A 25,000-nucleotide genomic window follows, 5' to 3' on the forward strand; every position below is an offset into this window, starting at 1 on the left:
AGGTTGCAACCAGGCCCGGTCCCGCTCTACTGCCCCCTCTACCGGCCAGTTGAAAAAGTGTCTACAGTGGACTACATTTCCCGGCGTGCCTTGAGGCAGAAGCGGGCCGGCTACACCGGAAGGAAACTGACAAGCACGCGGGGCTGGCGGGCCGGGCTGCGGAGGGAGCTGAGCACGGGGTTGTGGCTTCTGGCTTCTGGCTTCAGTCTGGTCATGTTTCTCCAGTATTACCTCAACGAGCAGGGAGAGCGGGTCTATACGCTGAAGGTGAGAAGAGGAAACAGGTTGTAAGCGGGCTTGGGGGGGCGGTTGAGACACCCCCTGGTTGACGGCTGGGTTGGGGGGACCAGACCCCTGGAGTGGTGGGAGCCGGCTGCCCCCACCCCGTGCCAGCCTCAGTCTCCCTGGTGTCGCTAGTGACTGGGCGGTCCCTCCATTCTTTTTTTTTTTTTTTTTAAGATTTATTTATTAATGCATACAAGAGCTGGGGTACAGGCCAGAGATGTGGTGGTGGGGGTGGTGGTGAGAGGATCCAACAGAGACAGAGTGGGGAGCAGAACAGGCAGACTGACGAAATACACTGCTGAGGGGAGTTGCTCCCTGGCGGACTGGGGATCGAACTCGTGCTGTAGAGGCTTCGGATTGCTTCATAGTGCGGTGCTTAACCCCTTGCACCAGGGAGGCCCAGTCTCTCCACTCTTGCTGAGATGATGTCCTCTCTGTCTCTCTTCCTTGAGCAGAAACTTGACCCCATGGGACAACAGACCTGCTCAGCCCATCCTGCTCGGTTCTCCCCAGATGATAAATATTCTCGACACCGAATCACCATCAAGAAACGCTTCAAGGTCCTCATGACCCAGCAACCGCTCCCTGTCCTCTGAGGGTCCCTTAAATGTCATATCACTTATGCTGCCTGTTACCCCTCAGAGACCTTCTATAACCAGAAAGACTTTCCACCCTTACTTTCTGAAAGCCTGTTTCATCATCGCCTTTGATCATACTTGTGAGGCAATGATGGTAGCATCCCCTGTGAAGGGAACAAGTTCGAATCTCTGTTTCATATTTTGGATCACTGCCAGGTTATTAAAATGATTTGAAAGAGCTCTTTTTTTTTTTTAAAGATTTTTATTTATTTATACAAGCACTGGGTACAGTCAGAAGCGCGGGAGGGTGAGAGAATTCGCCAGAGCGGGGAGCAGAGCAGGCAGAAGGACCGAGGTACACTGCTGAGGGGGGCAGCAGGCGCCATGTGGGACCCCCCTCCGGTGGCCGGGAGCAGCTGGGGATGGAACCGGCCCTGCAGAGGCTATGGCAGCTTCGCAACCCAGCGCTCAACCGCTGCGCCACCGGGGAGGCCCAGAAAGAGCTCTTTTTTAACGATTTATTTATGCATACAAGAGCTGGGGTACAGGCCAGAGATGCAGGGGGTGAGAGGATCCACCAGCGACAGACTGGGGAATAGAACAGGCAGACTGACTGAAATACACTGCTGAGGGGAGCAGCGGGCGCTCCAGGAGAGGTCTGCTGCGCCATGTGGGTTGCTCCCTGGCTGGGGATCGAATTGGTGCTGCAGAGGCTGAGGATTGCTTCATAGTGCGGTGCTTAACCCCTTGTGCCACCAGAGAGGCCCGAAAGAGCTCTATTTTGTGTTTAAATACAAAAACAGTGAAGAATATGAGCAAGAAGAATACCCCAGGGTATAAGACCACTAGGAAGAAAAACAAGCCATCACTCTGGCACTAGTGCTGTGCTGGTAGGAGGAGGAGGGTGTTGCAAAAAGTGGAGAAAGGCTCTCCCACATCAGTCAGCACTCCCTGAAAATACCCCTGTTGTAACCTAAGTAATCCTGGCCTCTTGAAATGATATTTTGACTCAAAATGGAAGAATTGCTTGAAAAGTACTAACAGCCATATGCAGGGGGAAGGCAGTGAGTTGAAATCAGAAGACTAGGATTCATCCCTTTTGTATTAGTCAAGGAAGGCCACCTAACCTGGTTAGTCCTATTTTTCTCAGCATTTCTAAGTTCTGTTGCCACTGTAAAATTGATAGGGTTTTGTGGTGGATCTTAATATATCTACAAGGTTAGTCCAACCATTGTGAATAGGAATGCCTTTATGAATGTTTATTGCCCCTCTGGAAATATTCCCAGGCTTTTAGTTCTTTCCATCAAGGAGTTATCTTCTTATATACACCTAACTTTATATTCTCTCTGGCAGCTAACTAACTGCTATGTGGAACTCCGCTTGGATCTTATAGAAAATGAGATATGAGAAATTCAAGCAGTGATTTTGTCTTTCCAAGCTATGGTTGGGGGTTAATTAAAAAAAAATTGTTGGAGATTTCTTAGTACTTGAGATTAGAGGGAGGAAGCAAAACATTATGTAAAGATATTCTAGAAATGCTAGTTTCTTTTTCTCCTTGTCAAGTTAATTAACTCATTTTCCCATCTTCTCATTGATAGTGCATTTGAATACTGATTGTTTAAGGCCACTGATTTAAAAATTGAGTTGTGGTGATTATATTCCAATTATGTAACCTTTTTTTTCTACTGCATCAAGATTCTAGACTCTACAAGTACATATAATTTAAATCACTTGCAGATTTGATTTGTCAAGATTGGTCCTGGAAAGAGGTAAATATATCTTTCTTGTATTCTGATGTCTGAACATCCCAGCAGAAAAGTTCAGGATAGTTGTTGACTACTGAGAAAAATTAAGCCTCTTGAGTTGGGTTATAGTTAATACAAGACAGATGATTTAATTACTGAAGTTTGTCAGAATGGTGATATGGGGTACCTTTTTCCTGTCAACTAGTTTTTTATTTCTTAGCTTATAGCGTTTTTAACATTGAATCTGAGGGATTTTAAAGAGTTATCCTATCTAAATTGAGGGGATTATGATGGAAGAGATGTTAAGAATTGTGCAAATCACTAGAAAAAGGATCTGCTAGGGAGTTTTCTTAAGCAACAAAGTCAGTAAATGATACTGCTATTGATTTTATTTTTCTTTAAAGATTTATTTTATTTATTTATGCATACAAGAGCTGGGCCAGAGGTGCAGGGAGGTGAGAGGATTCACCAGAGATAGAGTGGGGAACAGAACAGGCAGAGAGACTGAAACACACTGCTGAGGGGAGCAGTGGGGCGAGACAGGAGAGGTTTGCGGTGCCATGTGGGATTCCTGCCGGCCAGCCAGGATCGAACCCGCGCTGCAGAGGCTGCGGACAGCTTCACAGTGCGGCGCTCAACCGCCTGCGCCACCAGGGAGGCCCAAGGACGGCATTTTTTAAGGACAGGAAAACGGGAAGTAAAAGTAATACAAAGTGTTTGTTAAATCTGAGCATACCAGTGGGTTATATCTAAATATATGGTATTGGGAGCTTTATAGTTTTCTTTAATTATGCCTATTTTCAGAGAGCTCATGTTAAAGAGATTTTGAGGTTCAGAGGGGAAAGGGGCTCGCCTGCTCCCTGAGACGCCTCCGGAATGAGTTTGTACAACAGGACAGCACCAAGGAGAAAACGAATTTATTTCCCCCTGCAGTACCCGGCTCAGGCCTCCCCCACGCGACTACAATTCCCGTCATGCCCAGGGCCTCCGGCCCCGCCCCTCGCCCGCCGGTCCCTTATGCGACCCGGCCAGGCGCATGCGCGGAGCCTCCGCCCGCCCCCGCCGCAGAGGAGAGGCGGGGCTCCGGGCGCTCGCGGGACGGTGCCGCCCTCGGCCTCTCCCCAGGCTGCTCGTCGGACCGTTAACCTCGAATGAGGAACGAGCGGGGAGGGCCAAGCGGGGCTGCGGCGGCGCGGGCGGAGCCCGCCGGGCCGGGGGCCGGGGGAGGCGAGGTCACGTAACGGCCGCTCGGCGTGGAGCTTGGGGAGGGGGCGCCCGCCGGCGCCCCGAGCTCTTCCGCGCGCGCCTCGGCTTCCAAACTGCGAGCGGCGCGTCAACAGGAGCCGCGCGCGCCCCGCGTCAGCCCGCGCGCGCCCCGCGTCAGCCCGCGCGCCCGGGGCCAGCCGCCTCCCGCGGACCCGGAGGGGCGCCCCGGCCGGGGAGGAGGCGTCCCCGGCGGAGGCGCCGGGCCTGTGGCGCGGGGGAGCCCCAGCGCCGGCCGTGGGCTCCGTGGGCCGGCGACGACCCGGCGCGACCCCGGGCTGCCGTCCGCGCCGGCCCGGCCCGCTGACCGCCGCGCCGCGCCCAGCAGACGTCCGGGCGGCGGGGACCCGACTCGCCCCTGCCTCCGGCGCCCCCGCATCCGCAGCGGGTAGCGCGGGGCTGCTCCGTTATGCGCGCGCGCCGCTCCCGCCAGGCCCGAGAGGATCCCGGCCTCGCGAGCGGCGGGCGGCGGTGCACACCCTCCTGCTAGCCGGCCCCGCACACCCTCCTGCTGGCCGGCCCAGCACACCCTCCTGCTAGCCGGCCCCGCGGGGCGTGCACCGGAGACACAACAGGTGGCCGGGCGCGCCGCTTCGCTGTCAGATCCATGCGGGAGGCGCCCCTCGCCCGGCTCGACCGCGGGACGCTCACGGATACAGAACTGCGGATCCCCGCCCGACCCGGTGCTGGTGCTGGTGCGGGGCAGGCTTTCCCTGCTGCAGAGACCATGGCGCGGAGCCCCAGCCCCGGGCCCGGGGAGAGAGCGCGATAGCTCTGCCTACGAACAAAGTTACTCAAGATTGGCTTTGTTCCTTTTTCTTTTCCTCAAATGTTGTTTTTCAGCTGCTGGTAGTGTGTGTGCACTTTCTAGGACTTCTGCTTGACTTCCGAGTAGCTGGATTCTTATTGGGTGCTTTTTGTGCTGTGTTAATCAAGGTCATTGAGGGTTGTTGGGTTTTTGTTTGTTTTTTTTTTTTTTTAAAGTTTTCTGTCTTTGCGATCAAACATAACTAGTGTAGGTGGAAGGATTTTGTGGGGTTTCCCTTTTTTCTTTGACCTTCTAAAGAAAACGGAAAATGCATCCTCCAGAAACCACCACCAAGATGGCTTCAGTTCGGTTCATGGTCACACCAACAAAGATCGATGACATTCCAGGCTTGTCAGACACCAGCCCGGACCTCAGCTCACGGTCCAGTTCCCGAGTGAGGTTTAGCTCCCGGGAAAGTGTGCCGGAAACCAGCCGGAGTGAGCCTATGAGTGAGACGTCTGGGGTCACCACTTCCCTTGCAACTGTTGCGCTGGATCCAGCCAGTGACCGGACTTCAAACCCCCAGGATGTTACTGAGGGTAAGTAGACTTACAGGTGATAGGATGCTTTCACTGCTGCCTTGTTTATCTAGGATGACTGTCTGCTGAGAGCTCGTTTTCTATTATATAATCATCATGATCCAAGGCCCCTCTTTTTGAGATGCTTAAGAACCCTTTGGAATAGTGGTTAGCACTGTGGCTCTCTGCATTTGGCATGTGGAAAGGTAATTGGCAAGAAGGAAAGTAGATGTATGTGTTGACTTTCTCATTTTAGTCTCCTTAGAATTGAAATGAATATTTCGGGTGGATATCAGAATTTTCTTGTTTTTTAACCCAGAATCCTAAATCGTAGTGGAGAACTTCAAGACCAACTATGAAAACATAGTTACTGATCTTAGCTTTTGGCTTTCATGCAGGCACTTGTATGAAATTGTGTCTGATATGAAATTATCAGATAATTGTATCAGAAAATTCTATTTAAAAATCTACATTTTTATGAGATAATGGTTAAAGTAGCCAAGCTCACTTGGGATGTGGCTAGGTAGATTTGATGTGTGTTCTGGCAAATTGGATAACTTTAAAGAGGCTTTACATTCCCTCAGAATTGTTTCTCATTGACCTTCAAGTGGAAATGTACCCCATCTTCGAAGTCAGAAGTAGCACACAGGCACGTTGAACTTAGTGACCACTGCAGACCTTCAGTTTCCTAAACCAGTGTATGTCAGTCTTGGGTGTTTTCATTGGATTTGTTGGGAAGAGACATAAAATGGAGAGGTCATAACATTTTTCATGCTCTGGAATAGAAAAGTTTGAGAACTGTTGTACTGCTGTATATATTTAGTCTTATGCTGTGTTCTAGCTAACGTACAGCCCTCTGGTAGTGACTGCTTACTTTAAGCAGCTTCAAGACTCACATGATGATATTCTGAACAAATTTGAAAACTGTGTCTTCAGCCACTGACTTGTGAAAGCGAGACTGTCTTGCCAAATTTTATGACAAGAAATACCATTCCCCTAACCTAAAGGGTGCAGGAACTAGATGTTTAGTTCCTCCTTTTTGTTTGTGTTTCTTAGTCTCTGAGATGAGGCACATTTGGTAAACTCTGTAGATCTAGAATTCACTTATTCTTGACTAATCTTTTTTTTTTTTTTTAAGATTTATTTATTTATTTATATTAGAACCGGGGTAGTCAGAAGCGTGGGAGGGTGAGAGAATTCACCAGAGCCAGAGCGGGGAACAGAACAGACAGACCGACGAAATACACTGCTGAGGGGAACAGCGGGCGGCAGGAGAGGTCTGCGCGCCATGTGGGACCCTTTCTGGTGGCCGGGGATCGAACTGGCGCTGCAGAGGCTGTGGGCAGCTTCGCAGCCCAGCGCTCAACCGCTGCGCCACCAGGGGAGGCCCTTGACTAATCATTTTTAAAAAAAGGTTTATTTTTATTTATGCATACAAGAACAGGGGTCTAGGCCAGAGGTGCAAGGGGTGAGAGGATTCACCAGAGACAGAGAGGGGAGCAGAAAAGGCAGATCTACTGAAATACACTGCTGAGGGGAGCAGCAGGAGAGACAGGAGAGGTCTGCTGCACCAGGTGGGTAGCTCCCTGGCTGGGGATCCAACTCAGGCCAAAGTGGCTGGTGATAGCTTTATAGTTCTGAGACTTTAACCCCTGTGCTGCCAGGGAGGCCCTAATCATTTCTTTTCTGAAGATATTACATGTTGGTTCCTGAGCTTAACTGTTTTCAACCTCTTGACAAACTTTACACTATGTACCAATTACATTATGGGATGAAAAATAATTTATCATTTCCACTTCCTCAAAATTAATTCTAAATTGTAGACTTAGTTTTTGTCTATTTTATTTATTTAGACTGTAAAAATACCAGATTAAGACTATTCAGATTGCTCCTCAGCCTTTTGGCTAAGATCAAGTGAAGACTATTCAGTGTTGATTGTTTGATGCTGTAATTGTCAGTAGGTAATTTATAGTTAAGTGTTGCTAGATGTGTGACTATATGTTATTGTATTTTCTGTTCTTTTTTAAAAATGGACTTAATTTAGTAATGTTTTAGCCTTTCGGTTACAGGATCTTATCCATGGTGCTGCTTATCTTGTCCGTAAGCTTTCTTTACAGTCTAGACTGGTGTTTTACATTATAGGGTAAAACTGGGGACATGATTATGTGAAATCTCTGTTGTTTAGGTGGTACAGAGTTAAATTTTGGCTCTCTTTCCAACACATTCCTTAATATTTAAATATTCTCTGGTACCAGATAAAAGGGAAATTAACAGTCCAGTCATTAAATCTTTTCCCCTAGTCTGGTGTAACTAGTTTCCTCCTTTCCCAGTTACCTGTTTTTCTCTTCTTTTTTTTCTTTTTTTTTCTTTTTTTTTTTTTTTCGAGTCAGGGTCTCGCTATGTTGCCCAGGCTGGAGTGCAGTGGCTATTCACAGGCGCGATCCCACTACTGATCAGCACGGGAGTTTTGACCTGCTCCGTTTCCGACCTGGGCCGGTTCACCCCTCCTTAGGCAACCTGGTGGTCCCCCGCTCCCGGGAGGTCACCATATTGATGCCGAACTTAGTGCGGACACCCGATCGGCATAGCGCACTGCAGCCCAGAACTCCTGGACTCAAGCGATCCTCCTGCCTCTGCCTCCCGAGTAGCTGGGACTACAGGCGCGCGCCACCACGCCCGGCAGTTTTTCTCTTCTTATTTCTTCTCTCATCATGGAAATTTTTTTATTTTTTTTATTTTTTTTAGCGAGAACCACCCCACCCCCCATACTTACTTGCTTTTTTTTTTTTTTAAGATTTATTTATGCATACAAGAACTAGGGTACAAGCCAGAGGTATTGGGGGAGGGGTGGAGAGGATTTACCAGAGACAGAGTGGGGAACAGAACAGGCAGATTCACTGAAATACACTGCTGAGGGGAGCAGCAGGAGAGACAGGAGAGGTCTGCTGTGCCATGTGGGTAGTTCCCTGGCTGGGGATTGAACTTGTGCCACAGTGGCTGCCAATAGCTTCATAAGTTGCGCCTTAACCCCTTGTGCCATCAGGGAGGCCTGGAAATTTTTTTTTTTAAGATTATTATGGACATTTTTTAAATTAAAATTTTTAATTAAAATTTTCATGATTAGTATCCTATGAATTATTTTTCCCACTATTAGAAGAAACTGGCTAGAAACATACTTATTTCACCTTTGACTTTTATTTTTTTATTTATTTTTAAAGATTTATTTTATTTATTTATGCATACAAAAACTGAGGTATAAGTGTGGGGGGTGAGAGGATTCTCCAGAGTAGGGAGCAAAACAGGCGGATCTACTGAAATACACTGCTGAGGGGAGCAATGGGCGCGACAGGAGAGGTCTACGCCATGTGGGTTAGCTTTGTGACCAGGAATCGAACTCATGCCACACCAGGAAGGCCCCACCTTTAACTTTTATAATATGTGGATACCCTAGTTAGACTTAAATGTACATCTTCAAAGGATATTATTGGAAAGACAATCAAGGACATACTGTTAAATTACATATGTGTCTGAGCTGAATTTAGTGTAGGAAACAAATTACTTTTCTGCAATTGACTGTTCATAAGCTCATAGTATATTTCAGAATTGTGTTTGCTCTTCACATTTGTAATTATATAATTTTTAAAATTTATTCTTTTTTTTTAAAAGATTTATTTATTTATGCATACAAGAGCTGGGGTACAGGCCAGAGGTGTGGGGGGTGAGAGGATTCACCAGAGACAGAGTGGGGAACAGAACAGGCAGACTGACTGAAATACACTGCTGTGGGGAGCAGCTAGCTAGTCAGGAGAGGTCTGATGCGCCATGTGGGTTGCTCCCTTGGCTGGCCGGGGATCGAACTCGTGCTGCAGTGGCTGTGGATTGCTTCATCGATTGCGTCTTATCCCTTGCGCCACCAGGGAGGCCTCTATATGATTTTTTAAAAATCTTTTCTACATCCTTCTGTGGTTGTGACATTAGTATGATTTGTTCTCCTTTCCCCACAACTCCCATACCTCCCACATTTCTTTCTGTAGAAAACTTCCCACCTTAATTTTTTTTTGTCCCTTTTGTTCACATTGCATTGCATAGCCAGTGGCCAGGGGAGTGAGGCGCTGGAGGCTGTAGTTACACATGAAGTTTTAAATACTTCTATCAGTGCTTTAATTTTTTCTGCTGTTGGCCCTCTGAGTACACAGTTCTCTCTCTGCAATCAAAATATTTATAGTTCTCTTTTCATTTTGTCAAGGTTCCATTAGGTTCCATTTTGTCAAGGTTCACAGGACTGCCCAGTTGGTAAATAAAATCAAGCACTTAAAAATACAGAACAAACTGTTGATAGTGGAAACATCTAGGGAGTGACTTACGCAAACAGCATGGAGAGTGGAAATTTTCCTTTAGCTGAATAATTGAGAAGGACATGTACAATTTTTTATAGAGTGTATCATTTTTATAATAAAAAATTTTAAGGGGTAAAGCATGTTAAGAAATCTTAGGTGATCTAGAATATAGTTCTGGTCAAACCTCATTTTTATTAATGAGAAAACTTAGATTGACAGAGATGGTTTTTTGTAGATGACAGTGGCAAAACTAAGACTGAAGCATACCTCTTCACTTCTATGCAGTGCTTTCTATTATGTATTTTGCTTCCAAGTTGAGCATGTTTTGCATTTGCCTAATTACTACCTGGTTAACTTTAATGATTGTTAATAATAACAAAATTATTTTGCTAAACTACTTTTTATGTATCTTATGCAATCTTTTACAATGCAACAGATAGTCCGTGAGGCTGTGGTATGTGTAGGGAACCCAGATAGGAATTATGGGAAGTATGCAGATAAAATATAGATTCTGCATTTGGAAATTCATGGGATAGTGGTGAAAATGACAAGAATATGTTATCCATTCCTTCACCAACACTTACTAAATGTTTATTATGGGTTAGGCCCTGTTTTGGGTGTTAAGGATACAGGCTGAGAAAAAGAACCCAGTATCTGTTCTAAGGAAAGTTATGACCTAATACAGAAAGAAAACACATTTTCACATAAGCTCTAATGCTCTGTGATAAATGCAACAATAGAAATATATAATAATGAAAAAATTAGAAAAATATAGCAAATTTTAGAATTACATATTAGAAAAATACAGTAAAGAAAAATAGGTGAAAGTAAAAAGGAGCCACTAAGCAGTTGGAAGACTTAATGAGGTAAAGTAACAGTGAAACATATAGAAGGATTAAAGGTTAGAGTCAGACAGTTGAATGTTCAAGTTCATGGTTTCAGAGGTTGGGGCAGTTCCAGTGTTAACATGATCTAGTGTGTGGCCTTGGGAGTGGGTGTCTAACGTGAAGAAGTAAATGCCAGTTGACTCAGAGAAGCTGTAGTTATACCAACTTTGAGGCTGGGTGTTACCAAGTTTTTATTCAGGGGTGATAGGTGGTGGAGATGCAAGAAAGAACTTAAATTAGTCCCTTCACCTCTCTGAAACTTTTTCAGTCAACCCCACACTCAGAATAGGTCAGTTCAAGCTATTACTGTAGTACCAAATTTTATTTAATTTTGTTGTTTTTATTTGCGTATTTTCATTTTCACCCAGTCTGTAAGGTTCTTGAAGGCAAGGACACAGTTATTTATCACTGTATCTTTGGTACCTACTGATGCCCCACATAACTTGTATTTGAATATATATGGAGTCAGAAGACATTCTTGACTAAAAAGACATTCTTGACTAAGGCAAACATAAACACAAATTTTAAAGCTGCAAATGATAAATGCAAGTAGAATGTATGTACTAGAGCAGTGGTGCTTTGACTCCGTATTGGAACGCTCCAGAGAACTTTGTTTTTGAATACTGATTTATTTATACAAGAACCCAGGTACAAGCCAGATGTGCAGGAGGGTGAGAGGATTCACCAGAGATGGAGTGGGGAACAGAACAGGCAGATTGACAAAATACACTGCTGAGGGGAGCAGCGGGTGAGACAAGAGAGGTCTGCTGCGCCATGTGGGTAGCTCCCCACCGGCCAGGATCGAACCCACACTGCAGAGGCTGCGGACAGTTTCACAGCGCTGTGCTCAACCGGCTGCGCCACCAGGAGGCCCCTCAGAGAACTTTTTTTAAAAGACGTCTCCCCCATCCCCAAGGATTCTGATTTAATTCATTGACAGGTTTTAGAAGCTCTTCAGGTAATACAGAGTCACCATTGAGGACCGCAGTTCAAAAAAGAAGAGTTACATGCATGGGAAAAAACTTTCCCACCTGAGCTCAGCTTTGGAGACTAAGCAGTAGTTCACCAAGTAGATAAGGCACCTGGGCAAGTGTTTAATTAAATGTCAGTAGATCTTAAAGAATATTTATCTGCATTTGGAACTATTACATCACACATGAATGAGTTAGCCTACTGGGCTCATCTACCAATTAATTCCATAATCTGTTATAAGTAGCTCTTCATATTTTTCAAATTTTTGTGTAGAAGAACGGAGGTGTAGGCCAGAGGTAGAGGGATATGGTGGGGGTGTGTGTGAGAGAGTATTCACCAGAGTAACAGTGGGGTATTACCCGCCTTTTAAATATACCTTTTATATGTTTACTGAGTGCTGCTCAGTTTACTTTGGCACTCTGTGGTTGAGCTGTAATGTATAAGGGAGTAAGATGGGTAGTTTTATTTAGAGAAACAAAGCATTAATTTGGTACCTTCTTTGCTTGGTAACATCCTCAGATAGGTTTTTTGTTTTAAAGGAGCTTTTCATTATCACTTACTTAAAACATTTTGGTTATATGCCACAACTGTTTCCTATTCTTCTCCATATTGCATTGCTAGTGGTTAAATTTTATAATATCTTACTGTGCACTACAGGAAAAATCAGCCCAATTCTGAATATGGGAAATGTAGGGAATAACTAGATTCCACACAAATGAATGATGCAGAATGGAGGGCCAATGGGAATGGAGGGAAAACTGTTACAGATAAAGAGCAGAGTACTGAAGTGCAGTGTGTGCACTTTGGATCCTGATGTGAACGAATGTGTAAGAAAACAGGGGCTCATCAAGGAGAGCCTTATAAAATGTTACGTTTTGCTATTTAAGGATGACAGAAGATGGGAATGTCCCAGTGCTCTGAGGACAGTGTTATGCCTGATAAACATGTCTGGACTAGCAAGATCTTTGTGCAGATTCTGAAAAGGTGCCCCTTCCAGCATCAACAGAGAAGGGCAGGTTAGAGCACAGTCCCGCAGCTTCCCCTTCCCCTTTCGCCTGACAGTTTGCAGAGCTGTGCTTGGTGGGCTTATTGACTCAGAATAAACACAAATTGAAAGTGTTTCAGTTCTTGGTGATGTGTTTCTTAGTGTAGGCAAGGAAGTTTGAAGAGCTATATTGCAGAAGTTAGGAAAGCTTTTTAAGTAATGAAATGTAAGACAATGCATAATTCTTAGTGAGATTTCATAAGAAAATGGAAAAACAAGAAATTATTCCCTATTAAATCCTGTGATTAGTACTTTGGTGTATTTTGTAGAATTCTAGCAATTATATTTGAAGATATAGGCACAACAGTGCAAAATATACAACATTCTCATATACACACACACACACAATTTTGTTTTAACTGCAAAAGTTCAATAGTTGATTAATAGGACATATTATTACCATACTTGCTCAGTTCTAATATGTATATTGGTCATGTTTTTAACATTTCTATCAGGTGCATTAGAATTTTAAGCTACTGTTAAATCATTGACAGAATTTACAGTTAAGAAAATTCCCTGGTGGCACAGGGAGTTGAGAGCAGCGCTGTAAAGCTGTCTGCAGCCTCTGCAGCACAGGTTTGATCCTGGCCAGCCAGCGAGATACCCACATGGCACAGCACACCTCTCCTGTCTCGCCCGCTGCTCTGCTCAGCAGTGTTTTCGGTCCGTCTGCCTGTTCTGTTCCCTGTTCTGTCTCTGGTGAATCCTCTCACTCTCCTGCGCTTCTGGCCTATACCCCGGTTCTTGTATGCATAAATAAATAGTAATTATAATAAAAAAGATAAACTTAAAAAGAGAGAGAGAGTGGGCCTCCCCGGTGGCACAGTGGTTGAGCGCTGGGTTGCAAAGCTGCCTGCAGCGTCTGGTTCGATCCCCGGCTGCTCCCCGGCCACCAGAAGCGGGTCCCACATGGCGCGCAGACCTCTCCTGCCGCCCGCGGCTCCCCTCAGCAGTGTACTTCGGTCCTGCTGCCTGCTCTGCTCCCCGCTCTGGCTCTGGTGAATTCTCTCACCCTCCTGCGCTTCTGACTGTACCCAGTGCTTGTATAAATAAATAAACAAATCTTTAAAAAAAAAAAAAGAGAGAGAGAAAGAAAAAAGAAAAAAAGAAAATTTGAGGGGGGCCGTCCTGGTGGCCTAGGGGTTAAGTCTCAGTGCTGTCACTTCTATGTACTGAAGCTAAGGAAGCTAACCCACATGGCACAGCAGACCTCTTCTTTCTGGCCCGCTGCTCCCCTCAGCAAAATATTTCAGTGGATCTGCCTGTTCTGCTCCCTACTCTGTCTCTGGTGAATCCTCTCACTCCCCTCATCCCTACCTCTGGCCTACACCCCAGTTCTTCTATGCATAAATAAATAAATCTTTAAAAAAGTATTTCAGAATTCAGTCAATAATGTAAATCAACCTGAGAGGCAATGCAACCTGAAATTTTAATGTGACCTTTGGATGTCTTAACTGTACAGATTAAGGGCTTTTTACTTTTAACATAGAATTTTTTATAGATGAAAGGCAAGAAAATAGAAAACAAAAGCTCTTAACCTTAACTTTAGTTTTGTTTTTCATTTTGAAATTTCCTGTTATCTTAGCCCAGAACTGGGTTTCAGTTTCCTTCTTTGTAAAATAAGTCAGTGATAGGTTCTGCTTTGCATTTTTACTGTTAGGTTGTTAAAATTTATTAGATTTTTTCTTTTTTTTTTTAAAGGTTTATTTATGCATGAGAGCTGGGTACAGGCCAGAGGTGTGGGGGGTGAGAGGATTCACCAGAGACAGAGTGGGGAGCAGAACAGGTGGACTGACTGAAATACACTTCAGAGGGGAGCAGCTGGGCGTGTCAGGAGAGGTCTCCTGCACCATGTGGGTAGCTCCATAGCCGCCCAGGGCTGCCAATAGCTTCACAGTGCTGTGCTTAACACCACCAGGGAGGCCCCCTAAACTTTATTAGCGTTCTAATGGCCTTTAGAAATCCATGCAAGATATTCAGTTCATCTCTTCACAGTCATAGCCATTTGAAACATAGCTTTAATTGTTGCCAAACTCAGGTTCCAAAATTTCCTTTTATTTACCAGACAAATTTGTTTCTACTTCGGGGTGAAGCTATACATTTTTCATATTGCTAGTTTAAAAAAAGAAAACATCAATAAGTTAAAAAAAAAACACACTTCATATACATGGGCATTTTCCTTTTTTTAGATTTATTTTTACTTTATTTATGTAGACAAGAACTGGGGTGTAGGCCAGAGGTGAGCAGGGTGAGAGGACTCACCAGAGACAGAGTGGGGAGCAGAACAGGCAGATCCACTGAAATACACTGCTGAGGGGAGCAGTGGGGTGAGACAGGAGAGGTTTGCTGTGCTATGTGGGTTAGCTCCCTGGCCAGGGATAGAACTCATGCCTCCAGGGATCCGACTCATGCCCAGTGGTTGGCAATAGCTTGATAGCACTGAGACTTTACCCCCTGTACCACCAGGGAAGCCCTACATGGACATTTCACTTTGAAGAGCTATGAGAAATGGAATCCAACTATCATTATGCTATTTTGAGAGCATTTGCATTTGCTACATTTAAACTTTTTTCTTCATACAAATATTTTAGTTTCATTTTAAAACCATTTACATATAGGGCCTCCCTGGTGGCGCAAGGGGTTAAGACGCAACCTATGAAGCTGTCCTCAGCCACTGCAGCACTAGTTCGATCCCCAGCCAGCGAGTTACCCACATGGTGCAACAGACCTCTCCTGATTCCCCCACTGCTTCCCTCAGCAGTGTTCTGTTCTGCTCCCTACTCTATCTCTGGTGAATCCTCTCACCCCCCCACACCTCTGGCCTGTATCCCACTTCTTGTATGCATAAATAAATAAATCTTTTTAAAAAAATTTACATATATTCATACAAAGAAAAATAAATTTCAACATGGAACCTTGGGACTATGGTAGTTTATTTTTTAAAGATTTATTTATTTATGCATACAAGAACTGGGGTACAGGCCAGAGGTGCAGGGGTGAGAGGATTCACCAGAGACAGAGTGGGGAACAGAACAGGCAGACTGACTGAAATACACTGCTGAGGGGAGCAGCGGGGAGACAGGGGAGGTCTGCTGCACCATGTGGGTAGCTCCCAGGGGATTGAACTTGCACTGCAGAGGCTGTGGACAACTTCACAGTGCTGCGCTTAACCCCTTGAGCCACCAGGGAGGCCTGACCATGGTAGTTTAAATAAAAAAAATCACTCTGATCATTAACTACTAAAGACAAGACAAGAGGCTCAGTAGTCATTTCTGGGGGTTAGATAGTCATTTCTCCCCACACAGGGGACAGATGAGAAGAATACAAGATGCTTCCTCATCTTCCTCCAATCTCCACCTTGTGCAGATTTATGGGGCTAGGAGATTTTTTAACAATTTCCCTTAGAAACATTTTAAGAAGTATAGCAAAGGCCTGTGGTAACTAACACTAAACTCCCCTCTTTGTTAGGAATTTGGCAAGCTAGCAATTCCTGAACCAACTTTCTGGAAGAGTTAGCTCAATTCCTACTTGCAGGTCTTTCTAAAAGGAGGAGGGATTGCTCTACTCATCATATCCCTTGTTCCACTTACTCTGTCCTCTCACCAAAAGCCCAGAACTAAGTCCTTTTGTCTGAGCTCGTCTAGTTCCCTTAAGCTCGTTGCACAAATAGGCCTTCCTCCTACTCCAAACACACTCTGAGCAATTGACTTGCCAGCACCTAGAACCCCTAGGTGATGGCAGCATCACTACAATATGCAACATCATGTTCATAGAGTTGATTGACCACCAGGAGAGGTCCAATGACAGAACTATGGGACCCCTATTAAAACTCAGCTATGCTGTGCCAAATCAACATTTAAATCAAGCAGGCTAATTCCTAACGCATCCCAGTCTATCTACAGTCAACGTAGAGGTGCACAGTAGAAGAACTTCCCCCACACAGCTGTCTAAGGAAGCTGTGCTATTATCAATTCCCAGTAAAAGTTGGGGGTAAGGATAGACATTACAGAGTAGTGCACCCTAACAGAAATGGCAACTGATGATAGCAATTACCCTTTATCTTTGGGTCCTACTCAAAAAGCAGCATGAAGAAGGGGCAAAATGAACAGAGAGAAATACCTTGAATTGCCAAGGGATTCAGAGACAGCACAGCTCATTTTCCTACAATTCTGTAGAAACTAGAACACTACCACCCCTATATTGAGGCAGCTTCTAACATGGACACATTTAGAGATGAATTCTTGGGACTAGTCACTCTCTTTATAATCCTGAGTTACATTGAAAGCATCTCTCTTAGGCCCAATTCTCAGAAAAGGCAAGTCTGCTGCACCGGGGACTCTGGGGTGCTTGGCAGAAGTTTCTTCGGTTTCCTGTGACTCTACCAGGGAGTCATTCATCTTGGAGGTCTGAGGGCCGGAGGACACAGTGATACATTCTGGTCCTGGAGGAATTTGGCCGCCAACTCATCTCCAGAGGCCTCTCCCAAAGACTTAAAACCTCAAAGATTAGGGTCCCTGAGGTACAGGAGCCAGCCCTCAACTTCTCCTGCCACAGGGCCTTGCCCTGGATGAAATACCTGGCCAACTTCCTGAGTGTGTTGGCACCAGCTCAAACATCGCTATGGGGGCTGACAGTTCTTGTTCCGTAGATGCTGTGCAACCAGCTTTGGGGCATCTGGTGTGGGTTGGAGGAAGGAGTAAGGAGGGGGCTGAAGTTTTTCTTTATAGCCAGAAATAATACTTATTTTCACAGCTGGCAAATTTACATCATAAGATGCTTATAAAAGATTATGCTCTGTTGGGTATTTTTTCCAGCTTAGCAGTATGCTAATTTTCAAATAAAATGTTAAAAATTAATGGAACATAGAAAACATTCTTTCCTACTAAATAAGGTTAATTCTTTACTGAAAAATCATCAGCTTTTCATTGTAGAAAAAGTAATTTTCTTATAAACTAAGGTGGGATTTTTTCCTCATCTGTGAGAAAACTAAAGCAGATAAGGTTAAGTAGCCTGCCTGGGTCATACAAGCAATTGAAGAACTGTGATTTGAATCCAAGTGTGTATGATTCTAATACCAGTATTGTTGTCATGCTCTCTCTGTTATGTAGAGAGTAGTTGTCGAAACATTAAGTTTAAGGTATAGGGTAGAAGATGCATAAGAGAAATACAATTTTTATGTTCTAGGCACATTTTTGTAATTGTATCGCCTGGCATTGGGGGCACAAAAGTTAAGTAGTTAAAAAAAAGTAGTAAAATGAGATGCTGCCTGGACAGTTTAAGGTAGTACGTTCCTCAGAGGGATCTGGCTTGAGGGTGTGTGTCTCACTGTCTTTTACACACATGATCTGCAAATGTGCAAGGCGGTGTTTTTAATGCTGAATTACATGAAGTGACTAATTTTATTACCTTAGTCCATCTGTCGCAGAGTTAATGACTATTCGTATTTTGACCCAAGTCTAAGTAGATCTATTTTAAGGTGAAATTTTGTTGCAGAGGAGGAAGAAAACAATATCTCATAAAAGCACTTGTTCTCTGAGGTGAAAAATTAACATGGAAATTTTGTTTTGAATCTTTTTTAAAGATTTATTTTTCATTTGTACAAGAGCTGGGGTGCAGTCCAGAGGGTGAGTCGCGGGAGGGTGAGTCTCTGGAGTCTCTGTCTCACCAGAGACAGAGCAGGGAGCAGATCAGGCAGACGGACCAAAATACACTGCTGAGGGGAGCAGTGGGCAAGACAGGAGAGGTCTGCCTCGCCATTTGGGATTCTCCCTGGCCAGCCAGGAATTGAACCAGCGCTGTGGAGGCTGCGGACAGCTTCACAGCACTGCGCTCAACCTGCTGCACCACCAGGGAGGCCCCTGTTTTGAATTTTTTTCATTGTCATTTACATTTTAGAAACATGTCCAAAGTTTGTTCTTTTTTTTTTTTTTAATAGAGGCATGTTTTTATTTATTTATTTATTTATTTGTTTGTTTGTTTGTTTGTTTTGTTTATACAAGCACTGGGTACAGTCAGAAGCGTGGGAGGGTGAGAGAATTCACCAGAGCCAGAGCGGGGAGCAGAGCAGGCAAGAGGGACCAAAGTACACTGCTGAGGGGAGCAGCGGGCGGCAGGAGAGGTCTGCGCGCCATGCGGGACCCTCCTCCGGTGGCTGGGGAGAAGCCGGGGATCGAACCGGCGCTGCAGAAGCCGCGGGCAGCTTTGCAACCCAGCGCTCAACCGCTGCGCCACCGGGGAGGCCCATGTCCAAAGTTTTGACAGTGTTGCTTAACGTCAGTTTTCTTTTTTAGAAAATATATTTTTATTTATTTATGCATACAAGAACTGGGGTATGGGCCAGAGGTGCAGGGGGTGAGAGGATTCACCAGAGACAGAGTGGGGAGCAGAACAGGCAGATCTACTGAAATACACTGCTGAGGGGAGCAGCGGGTGAGACTAGAGAGGACTGCTGTGCTACGTGGGTAGCTCCCTGGCCAGGGATCGAACTCATGCCTCAGTGGCTGGCTATAGCTTGATAGCGCTGAGGCTTTAAACCCTGTGCCACCAGAAAGGCCCAGTCAGTTTCATTTTCTATATACTACAGTGTTGACTAGAAGCCTATCTAGCAGTATTTCATATTAGAAATACATCATACATCAACAATAAACTTCAGAGAGTTACAGAGTAGTCCTTGTACATAGCTGCCAGTGGTTGATCTCTGCTTGGTGAGTCTTGGGTCTGATCACACCTCAGCTACAATGACATTAGACTAATGAAAGAGATGGGCAGACTTATCTAGAGAGTTGCATTGTTAGGAAAAGGTAATATTGCAATATGAGCTCTCTAAGTACTCAGTCTTTTCGTAATACTGCCTTTAGTATTTGGGTCAGCAGCAAAAATGACTGACGTAGCTAACACATTAGCTAACTATCAGCTGCCTTACTGCATTCTTTACTATAGTGAGGGTTCACAACCGTAAGTCCCTGAGGAAGTAACTGGGCATGGTGTTAGCGTGCTGTACTTGTGAGGTTCGTTGCGTGTGCTCCTTTGTGCGCATGCGCACGGACACACACACAATTGAATTACAGTCCTGGGTAATACTCTGTTGTATTTACACAGTTCTGGTTTTGTATTACTGTTTATTCCATAGTTAATTGGACAACAAGGCTATAGCTCCTGAAGGAAGGAATAGTGTCTTGTTTTCTATTGAACTCCTATTTCCTGGTGCATACCAAACAGATACATATCGAATAAAATGTAGAACTCCTTTGGCCTAAATACAGCATGACATTTTAGTTTAGAGAATTCCTGGCTTTACAATATTATGAATTAATCAAAAATGATGTCTTTTACATATTATCTTTCAGTTGTTAGCCTCTAAAATATATATTCATTACCAATGCCATTTTATAAAAATCTATTTCGTTGACAATTTTATGTAATTTTGAGATTTACAAGTTTTAAGTTCTCCCTTTCCATGATAGTTGTTCTTTACCAAAATGATGATTAATTCATGTAAAGCTTATAATTGACTGTATAGAAGGTAAAATTTAGAATTTGTGATCATTTTGATATTTCAGACTACCTTAAGTCCTCACTTAGAGTTGTCAATAAGTTCTCAGAAACTGCAATGAGGTATAACAAAAGCAGGTACTCAAAAATAATGTGGTTTTGTACAACCTCTGTGACGATTGTTTTGTTCTCATCACTTAGAACCACAAAGAACAAAGCGATGTTGAGGACCTGTTGTTTACTGTCCCATTATCAGAGGGAGAAAAGAATTTGTGGAAAATAAGGAACATAGATACACATCTCTGATTTTAAAATGAAAGTCAGTATATTTTTCAGAGTATGGATAGAGTTCTAAAGTTAAGTAAGTGAAATGCTCATCCTCCTCTAGTAAAATATTTACAACTGTCTGTAATAGAGCTTTTCAGTTTGGTATGCAGACTGAGCTGGTCTCTGAGCTGTTTACTGCTTGTTGTGAGGAGGTAAGTTCAGAAATTTGAGAATTTCTAGAAACTTGCATAGCAATTTGATAATTCAGTATTTTTAAAGAAATTCTTTAATTAGGCTTTCCCTGTCAACATCTCTCTTAACAGAATGAATTTTTTTTTTAAAGATTTATTTATTTATTTATACAAGCACTGGGTACAGTCAGAAGTGCGGGAGGGTGAGAGAATTCACCAGAGCCAGAGTGGGGAGCAGATCAGGCAGAAGGACTGAAGTACACTGCTGAGGGGAGCAGCGGGCGGCAGAAGAGGTCTGCGCGCCATGTGGGACCCTCCTCGGTGGCCAGGGAGCAGCCGGGGATTGAACCGGCGCTGCAGAGGCTGCGGGCAGCTTCGCAACCCAGCGCTCAACCGCTGCGCCACCGGGGAGGCCCAACAGAATGAATTATTACAGATAGATTGTTGTAAAGACTTAAAGAATAAAAACTGTGAAGGGTTTACAGCTGAGAACGAAACAATATACCTTTGTCACTCAAAGTTCTTTACCTTGATAGAGAAAATTAAAGTATAATATAGTTAATTTTCTACTTAAATTTAGTTGCTGGCTTGTTAATCACTCAATAGGAATGTGCTCAGTAAATATCTTGAAATAACAAAATTTCACTTTATTTACTCTTTCTGTTAAAACACCATTTGTAACAAAGCAAATAATGTAAGCACAGTACTATTTATGGTTACAATATTAAAGCTTTCCATATGTGTATGGCTAGACTTCAGTAGTGGGGAAAGCATGCTGAATTGTATCTTCAAGTTTAGGAGACCTGAGTCTCTGTTCTTTGCTCAGCATGCCCCTGAACTTCTATGTATGTGCGTGAATCTCTTAGGTACTTGTGTAAAACCTTGTGTGTGTTAAGATTAAGAGAATTTTGTGAGAAGGTGTAGAGGGGTAAAAGGGATTGTCTACATTGTATGTGCTATTGCAATCTATTCTCTTATATTTTGTACCTTTCCAGCTTTTTAAGAAAGATTTATTTATTTATGCGTACAAGAGCTGGGGTGTAGGCCAGAGGTGCAGAGGGTGAGAGGATTCACAGGAGACAGAGTGGGGAGCAGAACAGGCAGATCTACTGAAATACACTGCTGAGGGGAATAGTGGGCGAGACAGGAGAAGTCTGCTGTGCCATGTGGGTTACCTCCCTAGCCAGGGATAGAACTTGTGCTGCAGTGGCTGCTGATAGCTGCATAGTACTGAGAGTTAACCCCTTGCGCCACCAGGGAGGCCCATCTTTCCAGCTTTTTAAATAACATGCTGTTCTTTAATAGGTCCTTTTGATCAGCATTAGTTTCAGTTCTTATTTTAAAAAAGAGCGCTGGGCCCCCTGGTGGCGCAGTTGGTTGAGCGCAGCGCAGTGAAGCTGTCCGCAGCCTCTCCGACGCGGTTCTATCCAGGCTGGCCAGGGAGATACCCACATGGCGTGGCAGACCTCTCCTGTCGTGCCCGCTGCTCCCCTCAGCAGTGTATTTTAGTCAGTTTGCCTGTTCTGCTCGCCACTCTGTCTCTGGTGAGTCCTCTCACCCTCCCGCACACCTGACCTGTACCCTGGTTCTTGTATGCATGAATAAATAAATCTTAAAAAAAAAAGAGTGCTACTGAATATGTTACTAAAACCATAAGTCATGTTTACATGATGCTCTTAAGATGAACAAAAGGACACTTGGTAGATCTCGTGTACTCAAAATCAATGTGGCTTTTTAATCCCAGGGATTTTGCTTACTGCTCATTGAAGTTTTCCTGCATCATCATCATGGATTTTTTTTTTAAGTTTTATTTATTTATGCATACAAGAACTGGGGTACAAGCCAGAGGTGCGGTGTGTGTGTGGGTGAGAGAGAGAGAGAGAGGATTCACCAGAGACAGAGCAGGGAACAGAACAGGCAGACTGACTGAAATACACTGCTGAGGGGAGCAGCGGGCAAGTCAGGAGAGGTCTGCTGCACCATGTGGGTTACCTCCCTGACCGGGGATCGAACTTGTGCTGTAGTGGCTGTGGTGAGCTTCATAGGTTGCGTCTTAACCCCTTGCACCACCAGGGAGGCCAGCGTCATGGATCCATTTTAAGCTTGATTTACTTTACTGGATTCTTTTTAAGGAATCATTTATTTCAAAAATAAGATATGGTGGTTTTGGTTTGTATGGCTTTCAGTTGTACACAGTCTTTAGTTTCTGAAACTATGGAAATACATGATTTCCTATAAAATGGAGTGATTTTTTGTGATACGGTATAACAATCTATTACAATTGAACATTGAACCCTTACTGTTGAAAATAATTTCCCACTGACTTTCCCTTAATTGTTTTAATCTTTTTACTAAATTGAACTTTTTTTTTTTTTAAATGGGCGGGATAAGGCAAAACACTGCTTATTGTTAGCTGTGACTTAAAGTGAGTAATGTAGCATGGTAAATTGTACTTTCAAAATATTATCAGAATGGGCACACTGTTGTTTGTAATAAACCTGATACAGTCATCATAGTGTTTTACTGAAGTAAAGTAGATTATAAATATGATATATTTGGTCTAGTATATAAAACATTGTGGGAGTAATGCCATTTTAACTACCCCTTTTCCGCTTACCTGACTATACCTTTCTACTTAAAAATATCATAGTTCTTTTCTGTTATAATGTGAATATTTCAAACCTGTCTGATGACTCATTTCAAACAACTTTCAATACTCTCAAATTATTTTTTTTAAAGATTAATTTATGTCTGCATACAGGACTGGGGTATAAGCCAGTGGTGCGGGGTGGAGGGGTGAGAAGATTCACCAGAGTCAGAGTGGGAAGCAAAACAGGCGAATCTACTCAAATACAGTGCTGAGGGGAGCAGTGGGTAAAACTGGAGAGTTCTGCTGTGCCATGTGAGTAGCTCCATGGCCTGCCAGGAATCCAACTCGTGCTGCAGTGGCTGGCTATAGCTTGATAGTGCTATCTTTAGCCTATGTGCCACCTGGGAGGCCCAGTACTCTAAAATTACAGAAAAAGCATTTGTGCAACTCCCCAAATTTTAGGTGAAATGCAATTTGACCTGTAAATGATTTGCTTTATTTTAAAATCCAAAGATTTTTAGATTTTAGCTCATTGTAATTTTTAAAAAGGATTTTATTTATGCATCCAAGAGCTGGGGTGCAGGCAAGAGGTGCAGAAGGGTGGTGTTGAGAGGATTCACCAGAGACAGGGACAGCAGACCAAGCAAATCTACCGAAATACTCTGCTGAGGGAAACAGTGGTCAAGACAGGAGATGTCTGCTACACCATGTGGATCAGCTCCCTGGCGGCCTGGGCTGGAACTTGTGCTATAGAGGCTGAAGATAGCTTCACAGTGCTGTGCTTAACCCCTTGCGCCACAGGGAGGCCCAGTTCATTGTAATTTTTTCCAATATTTTACTATGAAAAATTTCAAACATACAGAAAAATTGAAGAATTATCTTCCAGATGCTACAATGAAAATTTTTGCTGTTTTATCACATAATTATCACTTCCTTTGATCCTTCTTTTTTTTTTTTTAAGAGACATGTTTTATTTGTTTGTTTGTTTGTTTGTTTTGTTTATACATGTACTGGGTACAGTCAGAAGCGCGGGAGGGTGAGAGAATTCACCAGAGCCAGAGCAGGGAGCAGAGCAGGCAGAAGGACGGAAGTACACTGCTGAGGGGAGCAGCGGGAGGCAGGAGAGGTCAGCCTGCCATGCGGGACTCTCCTCCGGTGGCCGGGGAGCAGCCTGGGATCGAACCGGCGCCGCAGAGGCTGCAGGCAGCTTTGCAACCCAGCGCTCAACCGCTGCGCCACCGGGGAGGCCCTGATCCTTCTATTTTTGAAGCATTTTAAAGTAGATTGCAAACATCAGTATACTTTATCCCTGAACACCTCATTATGCATATAATTGATGTATTACTTATAATGCATAATGTTTTTTAAGATTCCTCTTTGTTATTGACTGTATTAAGTTGTTCTTTCCTGTTTATTGTTGGGTAATTGTATAGCGTGTAAATATACTATAGGTTATTTATCCTATTGATGGAGACCTGGGTTGTTTCCTAGTTGGGCTGTAATGAATAAAGCCAATATAAACATAGCTACTCCAACTTTTTTTTGTGGATTTACGAATCTGTTTCCCTTGGGTAAATACCCAGGAGAGAAATTGTTTCATCATAGAGTAGGTGATGTGTAAAGTTATTTTTAAAACTGCCAGAACTTTTTCCAGTGTTTGTACCATTTTATATTCTTTTTATTCTTATTCTTATTATTCTTATTATAAGAATATTCTTATATTCGTATTCCTACAGTTTTCAATTTGCTTTTCCCTGATGGCCAGTGGTTTTGAGCGCTTTGTCAAGTGCATTGGCCTTTTGTATAATTTCCTTTGTGAATGATGTGCTCAAATCTTTTGCCCATTTTTCTCATTTTTATTTATTTATTTTTTATTTATTTTTTTTTATATAGAGGCATGTTTTATTTATTTATTTGTTTGTTTGTTTGTTTGTTTTGTTTATACATGCACTGGGTACAGTCAGAAGCGCGGGAGGGTGTGAGAATTCACCAGAGCCAGAGCAGGGAGCAGAGCAGGCAGAAG

The 25,000-nt window shown here is 43.8% G+C and overlaps 2 protein-coding genes across 4 annotated transcripts in view; both read left to right on the forward strand.

Annotated features, from left to right (window-relative positions):
• Positions 1 to 121: 121 nt before the first annotated feature.
• NOP10 (NOP10 ribonucleoprotein) lies at positions 122 to 1,646 on the forward strand. The gene is made up of 2 exons (XM_084239983.1): positions 122 to 267; positions 741 to 1,646. Exons 1-2 carry the CDS (start codon positions 214 to 216, stop codon positions 879 to 881), a joined length of 195 nt encoding a protein of 64 aa, XP_084096109.1. The 5' UTR covers positions 122 to 213; the 3' UTR covers positions 882 to 1,646.
• A 3,070-nt stretch (positions 1,647 to 4,716) lies between these two features.
• Positions 4,717 to 25,000, forward strand: part of SLC12A6 (solute carrier family 12 member 6) — a gene marked incomplete at its 3' end in the record, with an annotated part of 94,337 nt that continues 74,053 nt past the window's right edge. For all 3 annotated transcript variants that reach the window (XM_084241108.1, XM_084241109.1, XM_084241110.1), the window contains exon 1: positions 4,717 to 5,218. In XM_084241108.1, the coding sequence (XP_084097234.1) occupies positions 4,948 to 5,218 (271 nt within the window). In that variant the 5' untranslated portion in view covers positions 4,717 to 4,947. The remainder of the gene's footprint in view (positions 5,219 to 25,000) is intronic.

This window comes from Talpa europaea, assembly GCF_964194135.1.
Source record: "Talpa europaea genome assembly, chromosome: 8".
Lineage (NCBI taxonomy): Eukaryota > Metazoa > Chordata > Mammalia > Eulipotyphla > Talpidae > Talpa > Talpa europaea.

Bases quoted from the DNA above. Each gene is read 5' to 3' on its own strand.
- NOP10 (XM_084239983.1), top strand. From the start codon at position 214: ATGTTTCTCCAGTATTACCTCAACGAGCAGGGAGAGCGGGTCTATACG. The intron at 268-740 runs GTGAGAAGAGGA...TTCCTTGAGCAG, and splicing joins AGCGGGTCTATACGCTGAAG to AAACTTGACCCCATGGGACA.